This window comes from Staurois parvus, unplaced genomic scaffold (genome assembly GCF_062004578.1).
Source record: "Staurois parvus isolate SC_StPar_1 unplaced genomic scaffold, SC_StPar_1.0 ptg002753l, whole genome shotgun sequence".
NCBI classification, from domain to species: domain Eukaryota; kingdom Metazoa; phylum Chordata; class Amphibia; order Anura; family Ranidae; genus Staurois; species Staurois parvus.
Genome location: NW_028320549.1, coordinates 4,069,448 through 4,091,517, shown reverse-complemented (window position 1 = coordinate 4,091,517; position 22,070 = coordinate 4,069,448). Strand labels below are relative to the sequence as shown.

Here is a 22,070-nt window from a genome sequence, read left to right as displayed (position 1 = left end):
CTTAATAACTTTCAACTTTACAGCTTTCAACTTTGGAACTCTCTCTGTGATGGCATTGGCAGCCATAATACCCCTTCTTAAATCACCTGTTGTATATCTAGGGGACCATGGAAGTATAGGATGTATATGTTGATTCTGCATTGGTTCTAATTCTATGCGCAGGGAACTATGATGACAAGCAGAGAGGAATAAATAATGCATTAACTTGCCAAATCTGTGCTAAGTCACCTGGGTGAGGAGGGAATTGTACAAAGCCACCTCTCCCAGGCGAAACTCCTCCCAGGCTACAGGTGACTCAGACCAGATATACAGGTACACCGAGCAGGAAAGACTAAAGGGATTTACTAGCTCTGCAGCCATGGAGGAAGAGCCTGGTGTGGACATAGAAACTCTTATCGATGAATTTGAATACATTCCTGGCCATTTCCACTTGGAAATGAATCTTAACTTTGAATCTTGCACCCCGGCAGAGTTTAGAAGACGAGACATCAAAATGAAACGTGATGGTCTTCAGTTCCAGCTAGAGTTTGATTCTACTTTCCTGCACTCAGCGATCAGAAATCTGCTTGGTGTCTTTGCATTCTATCTGGATGAGATTGACAGTGCCAAGGAGATTTTTGATAACATCACCAAGCAAGAAACTGATAATTTAAATGCATGGGCCAACCTGGCATATGTGTATGACAGACTAAATTTGGAGGAAGAGGCTTCACACTGCACGGATAGGATAGCACATCTCATGGGCCTGGAGGCAGAGGATGGGGGCAGCAAGCAGCCTAGGCTAAGGGCTGCCCGCTGCCTGGCAGAGCAGGGTTATGCCCATGCCTATGACGTGGGACTGCTGAATGAAGAAGACAGTATGGAGAAACTGATGACTGGAATTAGTCTGTATGAGAAGGCCCTTAACTATAGCAAACACAAGGTTAGTATCAAAATTGAAACTATTAAACTTTATAAAAGAGTCAAGCTAAGATTGACATTGTGGCAAATATGGGGTTTTACCAGAAGAGTCATTGTGAATGGCAGAGTTGATTTCGGCTCAAGTTTTAAGCATTTATGCTTAAAATATATAAACGTATTGATCAATTTGCTAAAGTTTATATATGTATATTGCACTAGCCTTCATTAGTATGTTGAATTTTTGGGGAACTCGGTCTATAAAGTTTACTATATATTACTAACTGTTGTAACAGGAAAAACATTTACTGGTTTGCCTTTTATGCCCGTACTGATTCTTGGTCTCAGATTATCTTCAAGAAGGGTTATTTCTATCCAGCTGACATATCCAGCCAATGTTTGACTTTATTAGTTGTGTACAAACTCCTGGATTGTTTTCCAGCCACACATATTTAACGAGTTATGGTATTGGATACCTCCTTCCTTCATTTTTGCCAATATATGGAAGAACCCTTCTTCCATGCATTTTGTACAGCTCCCTTGGTATAGAGGATTCTTCTGAAAGTGTAAAAGAATCCTTCCTGCTTGAATGTTTTGCCAGCCCCCATGGTTGTAAAGAAAGGATTCCTTTCTTTTAGTGTGCAAAACAACCCTTTTGCAGTGTAAATTACGCTTTTTGTGTATTCAGACTCCACAAATTGCAGAAGGATTCTCCTGCTTGTGTGGAGGGCTTCTACTGATGTCCTTTGGGAACTCCTTGTCAACGTATAGCATTCCTTCATAGGTTGTTAGGAGTTCCTTGAGCTGTTGCAGATTGACCTTCCATTCTTATGGTTCCTGCATAGTTCCAGGGCTGACGTCACTGAGCAAGCCCAACAGCATAACACCTATCTTTTAGCATTCCTCCTACAGACCACAAACATGAGACATTCTTCCTCTCACTGACAACAATGTAAGAATGCCCTTCTCCCACTTACTTTACTCCAAATTAAATGGTGTCTTTCAATGTATTTGACATTTTTCCTTTCATCGAGCACAGATCTATGCAAGCACCTCTCTCACTGACCATAATGGGACACTTCTCCCAATGAACACCAATGTAAGGTAGTCTGTGTTTCCTTTCAGGACATAACTATTTTTCATTTTAACTTTGTGGTTGTTACTGAATATGATTTTTATGGAGCAGTTGTTCAAAAAATTACCCTTCTTTGGTTCCAAATTTTCTAGCAAATCCACTTTTTTTAAATTATTATTATATCTATACCTGCTTGATCTTACTATTGTACCATGAACTGTAGATATAATTTGGAGCCAAGGTTCCCTGAGAGCTAAAAATTATTTTAAAGGTTTCCTTAGTTTTAAAGATGTCAAGAAAAGGCTGGTCTAGTGGTTTCCTATTTTGACTGTCCAGAATAATAGCCCCTGCACCGCAGTAGATGCTAAAAGGCCCCTTCATGAACTTGGTGTGAGAGTTGGGACCCCTTTTTCCACATGCAGGACTTGCTGAAAATATGGACACATGAGCTGAGGGCTCCATGTTACAAAATGTAAGGTAACTGGGAGAGATTTACAAAAGGTCACACAGGGATTGCCTGTGAAAAAGTTACCCAATTATATACGATTGCTATTGAAAATTATGCACCTCTGAAAGAGAATGAGCAGTTGTCACTGTAAATGGATTGCTGACCAGCTTAGTGTTTTGTAAATCTCCATTGCTCTGTGGTTTGGGAAATGCAGCCAGCTGAGAAATCTCAGGTATAGAGTTAGATATTGCGCAACAACGGTCATGACCAGCAAAGTTCTTGTCAGACTGGAGTTGTAACATTGTAATACCAAACATATTTCTACAAAGTTCATGTATTCCAGCCTGTTTATCAGGCATAGCTGAATGTAGCATTTGCTTTACTTCCTTTTGCTAAATGTGACATTTGTATTGCTGCTCTTGGCAAGGTTTAGCATTTGCATTTAGAGGAGGACAATACTGCTTCAGATACAGACCATTGAAAATAAAGCCTTGTACACATAGCCCAAAAATCAACTTAAAATCTGCTGAACATTTGACCCATACGTACAGCTATCGGCTCTACAGAAGCTGGTCTCACGACTGGCTTCTGTTAAATGTGCTGGAAATCCAGCTTCCAACCCGCATCCGATCAGCGCTTGCAGCCAATAGCTGCAAGTGCTGATCAGTGTGTTCTGGCGGGGGGGAGTCCCCCTGTCAGTATATAATAGTACAGTGGGGGAGATCGCCGCACTAACATCACTTGTGTTGGTACAGAAATCATTTTTTTCTTGTTTAGTCCACTAGGCTTATTGATAGTCAGAGATTAGCTTTTGGTCAGGTCCTGGATTGGTCATTACTTCTTCAAGCAGGCACATAGTACAGTACATGCCTGTGTGTAGAGCAGATGCTCATATTTCCTTTCCCTCATTTCCATTTGTGCAGAATGAGCAGTGCACGTTAGCTGTGGTCATGTGCACTGCTCTATGCAAACTACGAATCCTATAGTGTATAGTCCATAGTCCATCTAGGGAGTGAGCAAGTGAGGGTGGCTACGTTCCTACAAACAGTGGAACCATGGAGAATGAATGTGGCCACCCTCTAGCAGGAAGTTTGATCACAGCAGCGAAGAAAAAAAAAAAAAGGATTTTGGAGAAATGGAGGAGAAATAGAATGTACTTTTATGAGTTAAAGTGGTTCTAAAGGCTCAAGGTTTTTTACCTTCATGCATCCCAGCCCCCCTAATACTCACCTGAGCCCTACTGCAAACCAGCAATGTGCATGAGAGCTGGGGAATCTTCCTTATTGGCTGAGACAGCAATGGGAGCCATTTGTGCACAAAAGCTGGGGACTCTCCCTCATTGGCTGAGACAGACCCAATGTCAATCACAGAGGGGGTGGGGGCCGAGCCACAGCTCCGGTTGTGAATGGACACACACAGCAGGGGCTCGGGAGCGAGCCTGCTCAGGTGCCTCCATAGCAAGCTGTTTGCCACCAGCCCTAGGGATCGGGAGGAACCCAGGAGACCATGAACCTAGCCCATATGGATAGTACAACAAAGTATGCAGACATAGCTAATAACATAAACCTATAAGAACCAAGAAACAAGACCTTGGATTAGAAGTTTCAGAGTATGGAAGCAAATGCACAAGGCTACTAGGGCTTTAGCTGTAACATCACAGACTACAGTATGTGAAGACTGGGTCAGCCATTGTAGGGACAGCATTGTGAATGTGTGGCCTTTCCTGGAAAAGGAAGGAGGATCGTAGAACTGATATTTCTGATTGTAGAAGGGTATGTTCCATAAAGGCTTGTCATCTGTGTATGAAGATGTCGATGGAGTGGAATTTTCCCACTTCAAGTTTTTCCCTGTACATGAGAATATTAAGTTTGTTTTTAAAATCCAATATATTTGGCCCCTGTAGAGTGGGGGTTACTGAAAGGCAAATGATTATCCAGTGAAGATTGTTGAAGAGTTTCACCGATTGTGTTGTAGCAGACTGGCCCAGTGAAGTGTGGTAGTTGAACAACATGAGAACACAGTCCTTGGGGATTTGGCAGTGTGTAACCCTAGCATAACTTTAGGCTTAAAATGGAACTATATTGACCTCCATATCAGTGATGCAGTGTCCAGGAGCTTACTTCTGGCTGCTGACACCTTTGGCTGGTCTTCCTCTGTGTTTCACTCTTCAGACATTTTGATCACCTGGGCAGAGGTGACGTCATATGGCACATGCACGGAAGTTCACCTCAGCAGATGTTGAATTCATACACGGAGATGCGCATGCTACATATAGACCGACACTTCCAGAAGTGTCAATCTCCTGTAACCTGCACTGGTTCCTCTCACCAACCTTCATGTCATTACAGCACATGGAGATCGGTGGGAGGAACCAGTGAGCGCTGTAGGGTCATCCAACATGAAACACAAAATAATCTTTGACCCTTACTTCAGTTATAATGCTCTTTTAAAGCTTTACTTACAAAATCATTAATTTGTGATGCATCCAGGGCCAAAATTCTTGATGTATTTCACATGTGATGTTTGGAATAAGAACAGTCATGTGTAAGATGTCATTGAAGGTAGCTGAATTCATAAACTCTTATGAATAACATTTCAAAGAGTATTCCAACTGATGTCAGGTTCACATTTTATTTTATGGCAGGGACATCTTGCCAAAAGTCCTCAGGGAAAAAAAGAAGCCTGGAAGAGACTCATTCGACCAGGATGTACCTATGAATTAAATATACATTCTAGATGAACTGGCCCATTGAGACAGTTACAAAATTATATAAAAGTGATAGATCTACTCAAAATTATATGACGGCCCTATAGCAATTACATAGTCTATATCTATATCTTTATTTGAGAACCACTATTTCAGAAATTTGCTAAAAACTAGTAAAATCATACTACTTAACATTTGATATTGGGAAACAGGGGTACTTTGAAGTGTTTCTAAAGACAGAAGGGTTTTTTTTTTTTTACCTTAATGCCTTCTCTGCATTAAGGTAAAAACCTTCTGCAAGCAGCTCCCCCCCAGGCCCCCCTTATACTTACCTAAGCCCAATCTGAATCAAGCGATGTGCACAAGAGCAGAGACTCTCTCCCTCCTCACTGGCTCAGACACAGCAGCGGGAGCTATTGGCTCTCGCTGCTGTCAATTACAGCCAGCAAGGAGAGAGCAGGGGTGGGGCCGAGCTGCACTCTGTGTGTCTTGTGGACACACAAAGCCAGCTCGGGAGCAAGCACACACGAGCGTCCTCAGCAAAAACTGGCTAGGAGCGGAGAAGAGGATCAGGGCTACTCTGTGCAAAACCATTGCACAGAGCAGGTAAGTATATCATGTTTGTTACTCAAATAAATAAATAAATATATATATATATATATATATACACATATACACACATACACATATACACACACAGTTAGGTCCATATATATTTGGACGCAGGCACACTTTTCATACCTTTGGCTCTGTATGCCACCAGAATAAATTAAAATGAAACAATCCAAATGAATTTGAAGTGCAGACTTTCAGCTTTAATTCAAGGGGTTCAACATAAATGTCAAGTACAAATTTTAGGCACTGCAACCATTTTTATACATAGTCCCTCCATTTTCAGGGGTTCAAATGTAATTGGAGAAGTGGATATAATCATAAATAAAATGTTCATTTTTAATACTTTGTTGAGAATCCTTTACTGGCAATGACTGCCTGAAGTCTGGAACCCATGGACATTACCAAAGACTGGGTTTCCTCCTTTCTGATGCTTTGCCAGGCTCTAACTGCAGCTGTCTTCAGTTGTTCTCTGTTTGTGGGTCTTTCTGCCTTTAGTTTTGCCTTCAGCAACTGAAATGCATGCTCAATTGGGAAGAGATCAGGTGATTGACTCGGCCATTGCAGAATATTGCACTTATTTTCCTTCAAAAGCTCCTGGGTTGCTTTTGCAGTGTGTTTTGGATCATTGTCCATGTGTACTGTGAAGTGCCGTCCAATCAGCTTTGCTGCATTTGGCTGAATCTGGGCTGACAGAATATCTCTAAACACTGCAGAATTCATCTGGCTGCTTCTGTCTTCTGTCACATCATCAATACACACCAATGACCCAGTGCCACTGGAAGTCATGCATGCCCATGCCATCACACTGCCTCCACCATGTTTTACAGATGACGTTGTGTGCTTTGGATCATGACCTGTTCCAAGCCCTCATCACACTTTTTTCTTCCCGTCATTCTGGTACAGATTAATCTTAGTTTCAGCCATCCAAAGAATGCTGTTCCAGAATTGGTCTGACTTTTTTAGATGTTTTTTGGCAAATGATAAACTGGCTTTTCTATTATTCAGGCTTGTGAATGGTTTGCACCTTGTGGTGAACCCTCTGTATTTGCTCTGGTGAAGTCTTCTCTTGATTGTAGACTTTGACAATGATACGCCCACCTCCTGGAGAGTGTCCTTCACTTGTCTGGATGTTGTGAATGGGTTTTTCTTTACCATATAGAGGATCCTGCGATCATCCACCACTGTTGTGTTCCGTGGATGTCCATGCCTTTTTATGTTGCTGAGCTCACCAGTGCGTTCTTCTTTCCTCAGAACGTACCAAACTGTTGATTTGGCCACTCCTAATGCTGCTGCTATCTCTCTGATGGATTTGTTTAATTTTTGAAGCCTTTCTATGGCCTGTTTCACTTGCATGGACAGTTCCTTTGAATGCATGATGTAGGTTCACAGCAATAGATTCCAAATGCAAATACCACACTTATAATCAACTCCAGACCTTTTACCTGCTTAATTGATGAAGAAATAATGGAGTTGCCCACACCTGGCCATGAAACAGCTTTTGATTCAATTGTCCAATTACTTTTGGTCCCTTGAAAAAGTGGGGATGGCTACTCTTAAGAACTGTAATTTCTAATCCCTTCCTCCAGTTTGGATGTACATGTCCTCAAATTAAACCTGAGAGTGTGCACTTGCAGCCGATATCCATTATACAGTCATGGCCGAAATTGTTGGCACCCTTGATATTTTTCCTGAAAATCAAGTATTTCACACAAAAAAGGTATTGCATTAACACATGTTTTGCTATACACATGTTTATTCCCTTTGTATGTATTGGAACAAATATAAAACAGAGGCAGAAAAGCAAATATGACATAATGTCACACAAAACCCCAAAAATGGGCTGGACAAAAGTATTGGCACCCTTAACTTAATATTTGGTTGCACACCCTTTGGAAAACATAACTGAAATCAGTCGCTTCCTATAACCATCAATAAGCTTCTGACACCTCTCACCCGGAATTTTGGACCACTCTTCCTTTGCAAACAGCTCCAGGTCTCTCTTATTGGAAGGACACCTTTTCCCAACAGCAATTTTAAGATCTCTCCACAGGTGTTCAATGGGATTTAGATCTGGGCTCATTGCTGGCCACTTCAGAACTCTCCAGCGCTTCTTTGCCATCCATTTCTGAGTGCTTTTTGACGTATGTTTGGGGTCATTGTCCTGCTGGAAGACCCAGGATCTTGGACGCAAACCCAGCTTTCTGACACTGGGCCCTACAGTGCGACCCAAAATCCTTTGGTAATCCTCAGATTTCATGATGCCTTGCACACAGTCAAGGCACCCAGTGCCAGAGGCAGCAAAACAACCCCAAAACATCATTGAACCTCCACCATATTTTACCGTAGGTACTGTGTTTTGTTCTTTGTAGGCCTCATTCCGTTTTCGGTAAACAGTAGAATGATGTGCTTTACCGAAAAGCTCTATCTTGGTCTCATCTGTCCACAAGACGTTTTCCCAGAAGGCTTTTGGCTTACTCAAGTACATTTTGGCAAACTGTAGTCTTGCTTTTTTATGTCTCTGTGTCAGCAGTGGGGTCCTCCTGGGTCTCCTGCCATAGCGTTTCATTTCATTTAAATGTCGACGGATAGTTCGCGCTGACACTGATGCTCCCTGAGCCTGCAGGACAGCTTGAATGTCTTTGGAACATGTTTGGGGCTGCTTATCCACCATCCGGACTATTCTGCGTTGCAATCTTTCATCAATTTTCCTCATCCGTCCACGACCAGGGAGATTAGCTACAGTGCCATGGGTTGCAAACTTCTTGATAATGTTGCGCACTGTGGACAAAGGCAAATCTAGTTCTCTGGAGATGGACTTGTAACCTTGAGATTGTTGATATTTTGCCACAATTTTGGTTCTCAGGTCCTCAGACAGTTCTCGTCTCCTCTTTCTGTTGTCCATGCTTAGTGTGGCACAGACAGACACACAATGCAAAGGTTAAGTGAACGTCTCTCCTTTTTATCTGCTTTCAGGTGTGATTTCTATATTGCCCACACCTGTTACTTGCCCCAGGTGAGTTTACAGGAGCATCACATGCTTGTAACATTCTTATTTATCCGCAGTTGTGAAAGGGTGCCAATACTTTTGTCCAGCCCATTTTTGGAGGTTTGTGTGACATTATGTCGAATTTGCTTTCTTTCCTCCCTTTTTTTGTTTTGTCCCAATACACACAAAGGGAATAAACATGTGTATAGCAAAACATGTGTTAATGCAATACGTTTCGTGAGAAATACATGATTTCCTGGAGAAATATCAAGGGTGCCAACAATTTCGGCCATGACTGTATAACTATAGCTTGAATATGTTTTGGTAAACGCCTGAAAAAAAACTAAAATTTTTCCTGTGTCCCAATATATATGGACCTAACAATCACTTTAAACACAAAGTATTTAGGCCTTTGACCAGGAGCAGACTGACCATTTGGGAACTCGGGCACTGCCCGAGGGCCCTGGGTCAGTAGGAAGCCCTATGAGATGCCCCTGGTACCTTTTCATAGGCTTTTTTGGGTGTGGTTTGATTGTGGGCAAGGACACAGGGGCCCCATGATCCCCTATTGCCCGGGGGCCCCATGAGTTGTCAGTCTGCCCCTGCCTTTGACACAACCTCAACATACTAGCCATAAAGAATTAGTGTGAAAAAATAATAACTAAAACTGGCCATAGATGGATCAAAATTAGTCTGGTTCAGCAGGGACTGGCTGAATTCCCATCCATGTGTGGGTGCTCCTGTTTGAAAAAAGTTGTTTAACAATCAACTTCAGTTGATTGGGAATATTGAAAAATTCATATTTGATCAGAGGCTGCAGCCAATGGGCTGTAGCCACTGATCAGTGTATTCTGAAAGCGGACTAGTCTCATTTTCAGAATACGATGGCACAGAAGTCCTCTATTCACCTCAATTTTGTGGATGGGGAAATCTATTTGTTTTTGTTTTTCAAGCAGCCTGTTGTTGAGACATCTATGACCAGCCTAAGACCTAGTTCACACAAACATATGCACAAAACTCATACAAAACACACTGATTTGAAACTAGCATTTGAACATTACTAATTCAGTCATTTGAAGGTGAAATGCTTAATGCAATTGTTTATTCATAGCAATATGTACATCAGATCCCAAAGAAGGACAATTGAAGAAGGACGGAAGGATTTGATTCCAATAGGTGGGCTGTCCCTTCAAATAAGTGAGTTGGGAACTATGGTAAAATAGCTGCACCTCAGCTTACAAAATAGTAGCATGTCTTGCATGTGACAGGTACACTTTACAGTCTTTAGCATACCTTGGGTAAGAGCAAGATGCAGTCGTTGTTTCTGGGAGGAGCAGGAGACGGCCATATAAAATCAGGTGTGACATATTTGCTCAGTGAACAATTGCATCCTTGGAATTAAGGCGTGTATTTTTCTATCTGTTCAGCTCTCATGAGTTTCATTTAATCTGACAAACTTTAAAAGTAGCTGAACCAGCAAGCGTCATACATATTTATTTTTCCATTTTATTTCAGCATCCATAAATCCCTGTTATATAATTATATTGATAATTCCTGGTGTATGCGAACGGTTAAATAAAGGTGTGTCCTTAGGCAAACAGCACACCTGCCTGTGCATTCAGGGCTATTATATAAATGAATACAGTACTGCATGGATATGAATTTCCATCCATGGTGGTGAGAAGAGCTGTAATATTAGGATCAAAGCCCTGCTGTCGGGGAAGGGGGGGGTCTGAAAAGCCATGTAGCTTGTGGTCACTGGTCTTTGTTTTTACAATACACTTCACTTTTAATGAATGCTTGAGTAATAGCTGTGCATGGTAACCAATCAGCTTCTAACTTCAGCTTCTTCAATTAAGCTTTGACAATAAAACCTGGAAGCTGATTAGTTTCCATGAAAAGCTACACCAGATTTTGCACTCTCCAGTTTTAGTAAATAACCCCCACTAAAAAAATATATTTTTTTAAAATATATTCTTCAGATTTTTTTTAAACATAAAAAAAGTCATTTTAATATATATTTTTACATATATTTGTATAAATGTTTGCCATTTTTTATTATTTTTGCTGTCTGCAACACTGTTGGAAGGTCTTCACCTCATTTTCTGCCCCTGTAACAGAAAGATGAAAGGAGATGTTGTAAATGAGTCAGGAACACAGAGTAAATGTAATATGACAGAGGTCCCAACACTCCCCCACTTGTGGTCCATTGGAGAGAATTCATGAGACATACTGTAAAGTGTGGAGACTGCCCATTATGGGGACACCTCTTTTCCAACTGTAATTGGCCTTAACCCCCCTGGAGGTATTCCCAAGTGTAGCTCGGGGTTAACTTTCAGTACCAGAAGCGGTAACCCCGAGCTACACTCAGGATTACACTGCAGCGTTGCTCTGGGATCCCTCAAGCACTTACCTCAAGCACTTACCGCAATGTCCCTCCTGCACGTCCCCGGCCATGTCCTCTGGCTGATGCCAGCATCCGTCTTCTGTTCCCTGTGAGCATCGGGACGTACGGGGGACGTAACCAGTGGGAATTTAAAAAATGTAAAAATTTGACATACACTAAAATCTGATAGTATTACATTACTGTATCAAACCATTTCACATATGGTACATAGACCAGCTAGAGAACAGCGAGAGTAAATCAGAACTACTTGCAGAATTGAGTGATGATTCGTGGGGAAATTCGTTATCAGACACTGAAAACGATTTTGCGACTTTGCTCAGTGATGTGCGAACTTGGCGCTCTATTTCAAATTTCAGTGTTTTTGGTTTGATTACATTATTGAATTAAATGTATTATTATTATTATAGTATTATTATTGATGATTATTATATTATAATTTATGATTTCGTGTTTCAAATTTTATCATACCTGGGATGTTTATTAGACTCTTGTTCGGACAGATTTAAATGAGTTATTCCTAAGAATTACAGGCCTACAATAAAAAAACAACATATTTCCATTGACAACAATGTACCGCTTTGAGCACAGAAATACTGACATAATCAGACCACTAGGGAGGTTAAATTACAGGTACCACTTAATGTTTGTTGTAATATTATCTGTACTTATTATTAGCTCCTGACCTGTAACATATGCAAAAAGTCAGGAGCTCTGACTTAAAGTGGACCTTGCACCTAAAATGAAAGGTCCACAATAAAACAGGGTCCCTCTCCCCTGCTGAAATGCAGCATAAACATTTAAAAATAAAAAATGTAGGGGAAAAGTTAGATGGTATACTTACTTTCCATTGGCTTCTGCCTGAGGCACGTAGGTGATGGTGATGCCATCCAGCTTCTATCTGGGGAATATAGAGGACCCAATTCTTGCTCTGAAGATGCATCCAGCACTATGCTGCAAGGTCTTCTTGTGAGATTAGGAGTACTTGGGATCTTGTCAGCAGGAGTGTACTGTCATCCCCTGCGCTATGGAGGCCAAAAAAAAGGTAAGTATATTTTCTATCTTTTCCCCCTCAACAGGTGTTTTTGACTATTCACCTCAGCGTAGGTTTACGGTAAAGTGTAACTACATTGCATATTAGCACCAAAAATACCTTTTCATTTTTTTTATTATTCAAAGCAAATTCACCCATCTGTCCATATCTTCATGCTTAATTTTGCTGAGAAATCACTTTGAATTGAAAAACACTCTCCAGAATTTCTGGCTGTGACCATCATGAGTAAGGTCAGATGATTCATGCAGCATTTACTTTCTGGAATCCATCTGCCCTTAGCTCAGGCATGCAGACAAGAGGGTGTGCTTAGCTGAGAAAACCCCTCCTGATGACTCCTGGGATGTATGACATTATTTGCCTAGGCCTTGAAACCAAGTAACTGAAGAAATGTAAAAGAAAATGTTTAAAACAAGTAAATATGATATACTTTCCTATCTGTATACTAATGCTCTAAGCATAAGGATTAAAAATAATCAATGTTGATTGAGAGAGTGAAGTTCCACTTTATAAAACTTTAACTGAAGCAAAATTTCTGATCATCTGCTACAGGTAACAGCTCTGCTGCAGATCGAAATCGCGAACATCATGTGAAAATCTGTTATATGGTATAGCCAATACTATGCTACCATATTGCAACTTTCCACTTTTCCTTCCAACCTGATCCATAGATGACTTTGGATTGGTGGTTATGGGTATATTAAATCATCTGGGGCAGATTTACCATTAGACACAGGGGCAAAAAGAGGAATACCTTTTCTATATAGCCAATGGCCTCAAATTAGTTTCTTCATCATCAGTTGAACTATGCTGTCATCTATGAGCTCATCTACACATTGGGGTTCATTTACTAGACTGATAACATTGCAAGGTCAGTTGCACTTTGAAAATGAAATTGCCCCAGAGTTTAGTGAATGTGGTGAAATTTTACTTTAGAAAGAATACTCAATCGTCTGCAATGAAAATACAAAAAAAACAGCATTTTTGCTTGCACATGATTCAATGATGGAAGTCAGCAGAGCTTCACCTCATTCATAAGCTGTGGGAAAATTAGCAAAACTTGAAAAGTGAACAGTTAATTTTGCCTTTCATAAATCAACCTTATTGTCACAATATTCTAAGCCAGGTCCTGCCAGTAAAACAATAACATGTTCTGTGTAAGCCCCGGTTCACATATATGCGGCTGTGCGGGCCGTGTTTTGCGCGGGCACGAGAGCCCATTCATTTGAATGGACTACCGTGCCCCTTGACATGCAGGGAAGTCCCTGCACTTCTTTGGAAACTGCAATCCGCACGGAAACTGAGGTTCCCAGTGCGGTTGCGATTTCAAGTGCGGGCGGCGTGCCATTAGAATTAAAGGCACCCGTCCGTGGGTCCGCATTTCTCTGTGCGGGTGGTGCAGCTGCATGGATTTTTGTGCGGATCCGCAGCGGCGGCACCTGCACATATGTGAACCAAGCCTTAAGGAGGAGATACCAGCAGAGGTGTGTTGTATTGACCCTAGTAGTAGATGCCAAATGTTGTATTCCTACAAGCTCCAGTGATGGAAATACAACCAAGAAATCACTGGTCCAATAAATCCTTTTTTGAATGTTAATAAATAAATATAATACACAGAGTTAATTTTAAAAACCAGAACAAATATTTGAACATTGCGTTTGCTGTTTATTTTATAGATCTCATTGGAAGAGAAAAGGAGCTGGTATTTCACAATGGCCTCTCTCTGTATGCGGTAAGTCACTTCCAAGTAAGACTACATTTTGGTATGGGTGGGTTGGTTCCATAGCAAATGTAGGATCTAGCTTGTAAAAAGATTCCAAGACATCGAGTAAGTGTACCTTGTGGAGTCATTTTGGAGGGCCTGGTATTCCATAGTTGGCACAACCAATATGCCAGGTCTTTGTGACTAGTATTTTGCTGGGGAGTATGAGGGCGGGGGGGGAGGGGGGGATATATTAATTTAGAGCTATAGGTAAATGTTTTCTTAGAGGGTACCTCAAGTTTTGGGCTCTCAGGTCAAAAACTACAAGAGGTTTTCAGTGCCTGATTTTGACTTTTAGGCCTGACTTCACACCTATGCATTTCAGGGAATTAGATCAGCATGCAGTACTTTGTGTGATGTGTTGCAATTCCATTAATATAGAATGGCACCCCAACACACATGTACAGTAGTCTCCAAGCTACTTACATGCCATGCATTGTAGTGCACTGCGTTAACATGCTGTAAAGTTCTTTCATTGCTATGCTTTGACGGCCCATTCTAAATAAAAATAGGATGCCTTAAAGAATATGTAAACCCAGCATTTCATATTACTGATACGTGCCTGCTGTACCATGTACATGTGTGAAAAGGTATCCTGTTCTCTTTGTATTGCTTCCTTTGCATAAAATCCCTGGTGTTCCTGCCAGTCCCTCTGCTTTCCTATTAAAAACTGACTACACTAGGCATGAGAGCACAGCGTGGTCAGCTCTCTAGCTGTGCTGGGAACTCAGCCTGCTCTCCTCCACTGATCAGACTTGTCCTGCACCCCCCCTCACCCCCTCCCCCGAACAACCATTAATTTCAGTGTATGCTGTTTCTTCTTCCCTACCTCTCTGTGCAGCTGAGAACAGAGGACATGTAAACACTTTATCTTTCTTTCTCTTTTTTATATCTATACACAAATGTTTTGCCTTTCATTTCAAATTTAAACTGAATGGGTTGTTTTACAAGGTGAGGGTTTACATATACTTTAACACTATGCATGTTAACATGACTAATACACAATGAAGCCAAAATAAACTTGTATTTTAAATCAGCTAAATACATGCCAGAGCATCAAAAAAGGTGTACAAAGTCTTACAAATATTTTCTTTAGATAACAGTCACAGCCTACGCAGAAAGGTCTGGTCCCTGGTAGCATGCTGTAGGGAAAAAATCTCTTGCCTGCTGCCTGAAAGCAGTGGGCAAAGCCCCTGCAAAGTCACAGCTAGCACTTTCCCATCAGCAGGGAGCATGAGCTTTGCTGATTTTAGAACTTTATTTCTGACTCAACAGGAGGAACGTTGGACTTCCGCAGAGAGACCACTGCTTCTACACAGAGAGCAAAGGGCATTTTCTGTAATATGCTCACAGGGGAGATGCTCTTGTGCTCAGGCTGTAATTACCTTACAGAAAAAAAACCGAAGCAGGATGGGCTGTACACCATTTTCATTGATGCACCTGGAACATCATTTAGGTCATTTACACTGAAGGCTTATCTGGGCTTTAAAATGTATGCAGTAATGCACTGCAACAGAATGGACAAGTGTGAAGTCTCAATACCCGATTTACACACCCAGCCACTAGTCTGTACTGTAATCATTGCCATTTGGTGGAGATTGGTGCAGTCACATAGTATTTAAAGGTTCTAGGACTCTGAAAGCAAAGTTCATATTACTGCTTATTGATTATACTTCCTGATATAAACTCATTTTAATTTGCTACACATCATATTTCATTATTTTGCAGTATTTTTATAATAGAGTATTTCCTTTTTTAGGTTGGATGAAATCTTCTTGAAAAAAGAAGAACCTGAACAAAGCCGACTGTTATTTTTTAACAAAACATTGATGCTGCTCCGTGAAGCTGTGAAGTCCTCCCAAAGTCATTACAGAGGTAGTGGGAGCTTTGTCTGTCTCACAATGGACACAGTGTCTGTTATGACAGCGGCAGGTTTCTCTTTATATAGAACCTTTTGTTGTGTTACATTAGGCTATTTGAGGTCAGATGAATTCTTTCTTTCATTATATTTATTATTTAGTAGAGCTCTTGTTAAGCATGATGAATAGACTGGTCCCAGAAAAGGCGCTGAAGCGCCCACATTGGAGACCATCCTGGGATGGGAACAGTTTGGGTACATATATATACAGTAGCAATCACATTTGAGCCTCATTTAGGAGTGTGTCAAAAGGGAATTGTCTATTTTGGCCCACAGTAAACTTTTTTTTTCTCCAATTATCATATTTAGATGCAGGTTTTAATTTTATTTTGTTCCTATAGAACAGGGGTCCCCAAACTATAGCCCACAGGTTGGATGTGGCCCTTTGCCTGCCTTTATCTGGCCCTTGGAGCACTATTCCTTCCACTGACACCAAAGATGGAGCACTGATACTAACAATTGGGTATTATTCCTCCCACGGACACCAGAGATGGGGAATTAATACTCCCACTGCACATGATATAATTGGATATTCATTGTATATTGAATATTCATTTGTAAAGTTGATCCAGGGAATATCTGATTGCCTCTTAACGGATCAGGAAGGACTTTTTTTTTCCCCACTTGAGCAAATCGGACCATGCTTTATTGGGTTTTATGCCCTTCCTCTGGATCAACTCCGGGTATTGGATAGTGTATATAAAAGATTTCTATTTGTGTGTGTGTTGTGTTTTTTGTTTTCTGTTGGTTGAACATGATGTATCTTTGTTTAACCAGATTAACCAATGGTGGTGCGATATTCCTTCCATCGACACCAATGATATATAGTTTTTTTTACTCCCACTGACCACCAAGCCTGTGCCATTATTTACTCCTACTGGCCACAGTCCACCCCCATAAAGTATGAAGCACAGTAAACTGGCCCTTTGTTTTGAAAGTTTGGAGACCCCTGCAGCCAATGAAAAAGTATACAAATGGCAGCAATGAACTTCACATTTCCGGTCCCTTTTGGTCTGTTAGGCCTCTTTCGCACTGGTGGCTGGGGAAGGGGGGGGGGGGTTGTAAAATGGTAAAATATGGGTAGGTGAGCCACAGTTTTACCACCTCTAACTGCCCACCTAAAGCCTACCATACAGCAGGAGCAGTGCCTGTCAACCTTAGGACAAGTTTGTTGTCCCTTGTGACAACAATACCCCTCTCCTCTATGTTATGGAAGACAGGGGGAAGTGTCTATAGCCCTGTTTTAAAGTGACAACACTGCTCCATAGATACTGTAGAGTGATTGAATGTTGTCACCCTAGGAGAGAAAGTGTATTGCTGGCAGGAGCACAAGCTGAAAATAAAGGGAAAAGCCCTGAAAATACAAGCACAGCTAAGGATGTGGTGAAGTTCTTCCACAACCATTACAGAGTTAGTGTGAGCAGCTTTGTCTCTCTTACAATGGACACAGTATCTGTTATGACAGCAGAAGATTTCTGTTTGTATAGAACCTTTTGTTATGTTGTATATATATATATTTCTTTGAGGTCAGATGAATTCTTTCTTTCATACTTTCCATTCATACAGTATTATCTAGTTGATCTCTTCTCAAAGTGGTTCTGAAGTCTAAGCATTTTGTAACCTTGAAGTGATACTAAACACACAATATTGGATTTACATGATCCCTTCTCTTTAAGTATATGGATGATGACACTGCACTTATTTTAATAAAAACACTGCGACCACAATTATACCCACTAATGCGAATCGCACTTCAGAAGGCACAGCTTGTATGAATGAGTCCTTAGATCTTCAAATTTAACCTGTGCTTGCCCGATGTAGCACAGGAGATGAACGTGAGAGAAATTTATTCTTTTAACCATAATATTTATGTAAATATTGTATACTATACATTATCCAGCATGCAACCCATACATGGCCCGAAGAACTCTAGATGTGTTGACACTACTGCAGATATCAGAGTTCTTTCTACACCCGCAACCAAAGTGTGCTGCTCTTTAACCCCTTGGCACCGGCGCCTCCTGGCCCCTTAAGGGTTTCAGATGCTGGGAGGTGGGGCGGGGTTTTAGGGTAATGTGACCGCCGTGATTCGCCGTCACATGATCGGGAAAAGTCCCGATCGAAAGAGGAAATCGAGACCTTTCCGTGAGTACCAGACATGTGTGCTGGTAGAGCGCAGGGCGCACGCTTTCAGCACATATGTTTTTCTTAATTGCAAGCAAATGTGCGGCTGCTTGGCGTCAAGGCCCAGATGTCGGGAGGCCGCACATTTGCATGCAGCCGGCGCCAAGAGGTTAAAAATGTGCAGAACTCATGGTACAAAAGCACCATATTATTTTCCTATTGCTGCATTTTAAAAATGGAGCAGGAACTTATTTCCTGCATGAAACACAGGCACAGCAGCCGATTCAGTGCCCGTTCACATATATGCGGATTGGAGCTAATCCTGTCCTGAGAACCAGCAAACACAAATGCTCCTGCGCTTGGGGATGGACTCGATGCAGGCTACAACCACATAAGGAATGTCCTGGAACATGCACACCTTGCTGCCCTCAAATGGACTGGGGAAATCCAAATATACTGAATGAAGAAAGAAAAAACAGAGGGCACACAGGCCTAGTGCATTACCATAAAAAATGTTTAATAAAAAATAAAGTATGTGTTGTACTCACAAACGAGAATATAGTCAAGGCACATCATAAAGAACAGCTGGGTCAACACAGCACTGAGTAACAGTCCGCAATAGGGAGTATAGACATCCAAAAGGCTGACGCGTTTCAAGGACTTGCCTCTTGGGCTCTGAGGAAGAGGCAAGTCCTCGAAATGCGTCAGCCTTTGGATGTCTATACTCCCTATTGCGGACTGTTACTCAGCGCGGTGTTGACCCAGCTGTTCTTTATGATGTGCCTTGACTATATTGTCGTTTGTGAGTACAACACATACTTTATTTTTTATTAAACATTTTTTATGGTAATGCACTAGGCCTGTGCGCCCTCTGTTTTTTCTTTCCTAATCCTGTCCTGAACCTGACGTGAACAACTACTTTATCAATTAGCTGTGAAACCTGAGCTTCAATCCGCACCACACATGTGTGAATCAGCTCTCAAATTAATGGGCTACCGTGCTTGTGCAAATGGGGCTTGCAGAGCTGCAATAATGTGAACCTAGCCTTAGGATGGATCACTGTCAAAAAATGGCTTGTTGTTGTATTAAGTCGACAAAAACATTCATACTTGTGCAGAAATGTTTGTGTGCTGCTCCAGCCATGCCTGGAACCTGCTGCTTATTAGTTTTACAATGTGTAAGTCAGTGACACTATGAAGGTACAATGAGTTGTCATTTGTCATATGTTTTTGACACATAGTTCTAATTCTTGTTTAGCTTTGTCCTGGTGCTACATTGGGATGATGCTGGAAAAACAACAAACATTCTCCATCACGCCGATGGGAATCCATGACTACGGCTTTTCAGGAACTGACCCATTGGACTGCTTTAGCAAGGTTTGATGAATGTGGTTTTCTAAAGTTTATGTATTTATATTCAAATTCCAATTTTTTTTGTTCCTTTATCTTGGTTTGGTTTGCAAAGAGAAGGACAAGAAATTTTCAACACTCAACAAAATCTAAAAGTGGAATTCCAGGCTATAGCCTAAACCTCTGAACCTGTAAAATGAGCCCTTCACCATTAACTGCCAAACACCCCTCTCCAACGCTTACCACCAAGTATCAGTCCATCCAAAATGATTTCAGCTTTTCATAGACACTAGACAGCTGAACCACCTGAGAGCTTCTTAAGCTGGGTACACACTGAGAGAACATCAGATGAAAAATTACGAGGAACGATCATTCGATTATCTTATAGCCCAAAAGGCTTCATCTATAAGTAAAATATCTTTTTTGGGCAGCACAGTGGCTAACTTCCACCTGGCAGTACTAGGGTCGTCGGTTCGAATCCCAACCATGGCACCACCTGTCAGGAGTTTGCATGTTCTCCCTGTGCCTGCGTGGGTTTCCTCCGGCTACTGCGGTTTCCTCCCACACTCCAAAGACATGCTGGCAGATTAATTGGATCCTGTCTAAATTGGCCCTAGTATGTGTATGTATGAATGTAAGTTAGGGACCTTAGATTGTACACCCCTTGAGGGTTTGGGACTGATGTGAATGTAATATATACATACATACACACACATTATATATATATATATATATATATATATATATATACACACACACACACATATATATATATATATATATATATATATATATATATATATACATATACATACACACACATATATATATATATATATATATATATATATATATATATATATATATACATACATACATATATACATACATATATACACACACACAGGTGAAACTCGAAAAAATAGAATATCGTGCAAAAGTTCATTTATTTCAGTAATGCAACTTAAAAGGTGAAACTAATATATGAGATAGACTCATTACATGCAAAGCAAGATAGTTCAAGCTGTGATTTGTCATAATTGTGATGATTATGGCTTACAGCTCATGAAAACCCCAAATCTACAATCTCAGAAAATTAGAATATTACATGCAATCAATAAAACAAAGATTGTACATAGAACAATATCGGACCTCTGAAAAGTATAAGCATGATATGTACTCAGTACTTGGTTTGGGCCCCTTTTGCAGCAATTACTGCCTCAATGCGGCGTGGCATGGAAGCTATCAGCCTGTGGCACTGTTGAGGTGTTATGGAAGACCAGGATGCTTCAATAGCGGCCTTCAGCTCTTCTGCATTGTTAGGTCTCATGTCTCATCTTTCTCTTGGCAATGCCCCATAGATTCTCTATGGGGTTCAGGTCAGGAGAGTTTGCTGGCCAATCAAGCACAGTGATCCCACGGTCATTGAACCAGGTTTTGGTGCTTTTGGCAGTGTGGGCAGGTGCCAAGTCCTGCTGGAAAATGAAGTCAGCATCCCCATAAAGCACGTCACAATTATGACAAATCACGGCTTGAACTATCTTGCTTTGCATGTAATGAGTCTATCTCATATATTAGTTTCACCTTTTAAGTTGCATTACTGAAATAAATGAACTTTTGCACGATGTTCTAATTTTTCAAGTTTCATCTGTACTGTATATGTTAAGTGCTGTGTAAATTGAAGGTGCTATATAAGTACATGAAATATATAAATAGTGTGTACACAACTTTTGACATCCGATTCAGACTTTCCAAGCAAAAATTTCCAAATAGACAAACTCCCAAATTTTTTTCTTACAGAACTAATGATTTTCGTTACATGCGTACTGTATTCGTATAAAAAAAAAAAAAAAAAAAAAAAAAAATCGAATACAAAAAAGACTGCACATGATCATAAACAATAAACAACAAAAAAAAGCCTTTGACGTTTGAGAATTTTCATACAATTAGTACCATCCTCAGTTTTGACTTGCTGTGAAACACTGAGGAAAACCAGAAGATCATTTGTCCAGTTTTCTTATAGTGCATACTGGGCTTTAGGCAGGCCATACATGATCATTTTTTTTTTTGTTCAACCAGCTTGTTGAGCGAAAAAAAAAATGATCTGATTCCCCAGTCCACGCATTCCAAAAGGATGGGGGAGTCACACCCACTGAGCTATTGTATTTTGATGGCAGGGAACCTGCCCAGTTAGCTGAATACAATGATCAGTGTTGCTGGCTATAGCCAGTGACACTGATTATTTGAGAGAAAAATGACAGGCTGGTTATACACAATTGGTTGATAGATCAACTTGTCTAGTATTTATATAGTACAGGTACGTACAGTACATAGTACTGAAAAATTTGTGCAATTTATTCCAGGCAGAAGTGCTAACCACTTAGCCACTGTGCTGCAGTCTCAAGAATGACAGTGGGTATTTCAGAGGAGAGAAGGTAGGGTAATCAGAGAAGTCATAAAAAAAGTTCTACTGGTTGTATACAAATAGCTAGCCCATACATGGATTGATATTCAGCCAGTCCCTGCTAAATTTTGATCCATTTATAGCCGGCTTTAGATGTCTCAGACTATGTTGGCGAGATCTCTGCACCTCTCTGTTTCTGGGTCTGCACACCATGTGGCCATTATATGGTCCTCCCATTCTACCCATTGCATTTTATACCATGTAGAATACAACAGACGTTTCTTGAGATGGTGAACATGCATGTATAAGAATAAAGGGGCAGAGGGATCC

The 22,070-nt window shown here is 40.9% G+C and overlaps 1 protein-coding gene and 1 long non-coding RNA gene across 3 annotated transcripts in view; one reads left to right on the top strand and one right to left on the bottom strand.

Annotated features, from left to right (window-relative positions):
- Window positions 1-306: 306 nt before the first annotated feature.
- Window positions 307-22,070, top strand: part of TTC22 (tetratricopeptide repeat domain 22) — a 32,176-nt gene continuing 10,412 nt past the window's right edge. Inside the window, exons 1-4 of the mRNA XM_089666609.1 lie at window positions 307-922; window positions 13,860-13,915; window positions 15,705-15,820; window positions 19,245-19,363. Of these exons, the coding sequence (XP_089522735.1) occupies window positions 359-922; window positions 13,860-13,915; window positions 15,705-15,820; window positions 19,245-19,363 (855 nt within the window). The 5' untranslated portion in view covers window positions 307-358. The remainder of the gene's footprint in view (window positions 923-13,859; window positions 13,916-15,704; window positions 15,821-19,244; window positions 19,364-22,070) is intronic.
- LOC149429329 (uncharacterized) overlaps window positions 9,801-22,070 on the bottom strand; it is an 87,332-nt gene continuing 75,062 nt past the window's right edge. For both annotated transcript variants that reach the window (XR_016310499.1, XR_016310500.1), the window contains exons 3-4: window positions 11,977-12,157; window positions 9,801-10,839 (exon numbers count right to left, since the gene is read on the bottom strand). This is a non-coding gene — a long non-coding RNA (uncharacterized LOC149429329). The remainder of the gene's footprint in view (window positions 10,840-11,976; window positions 12,158-22,070) is intronic.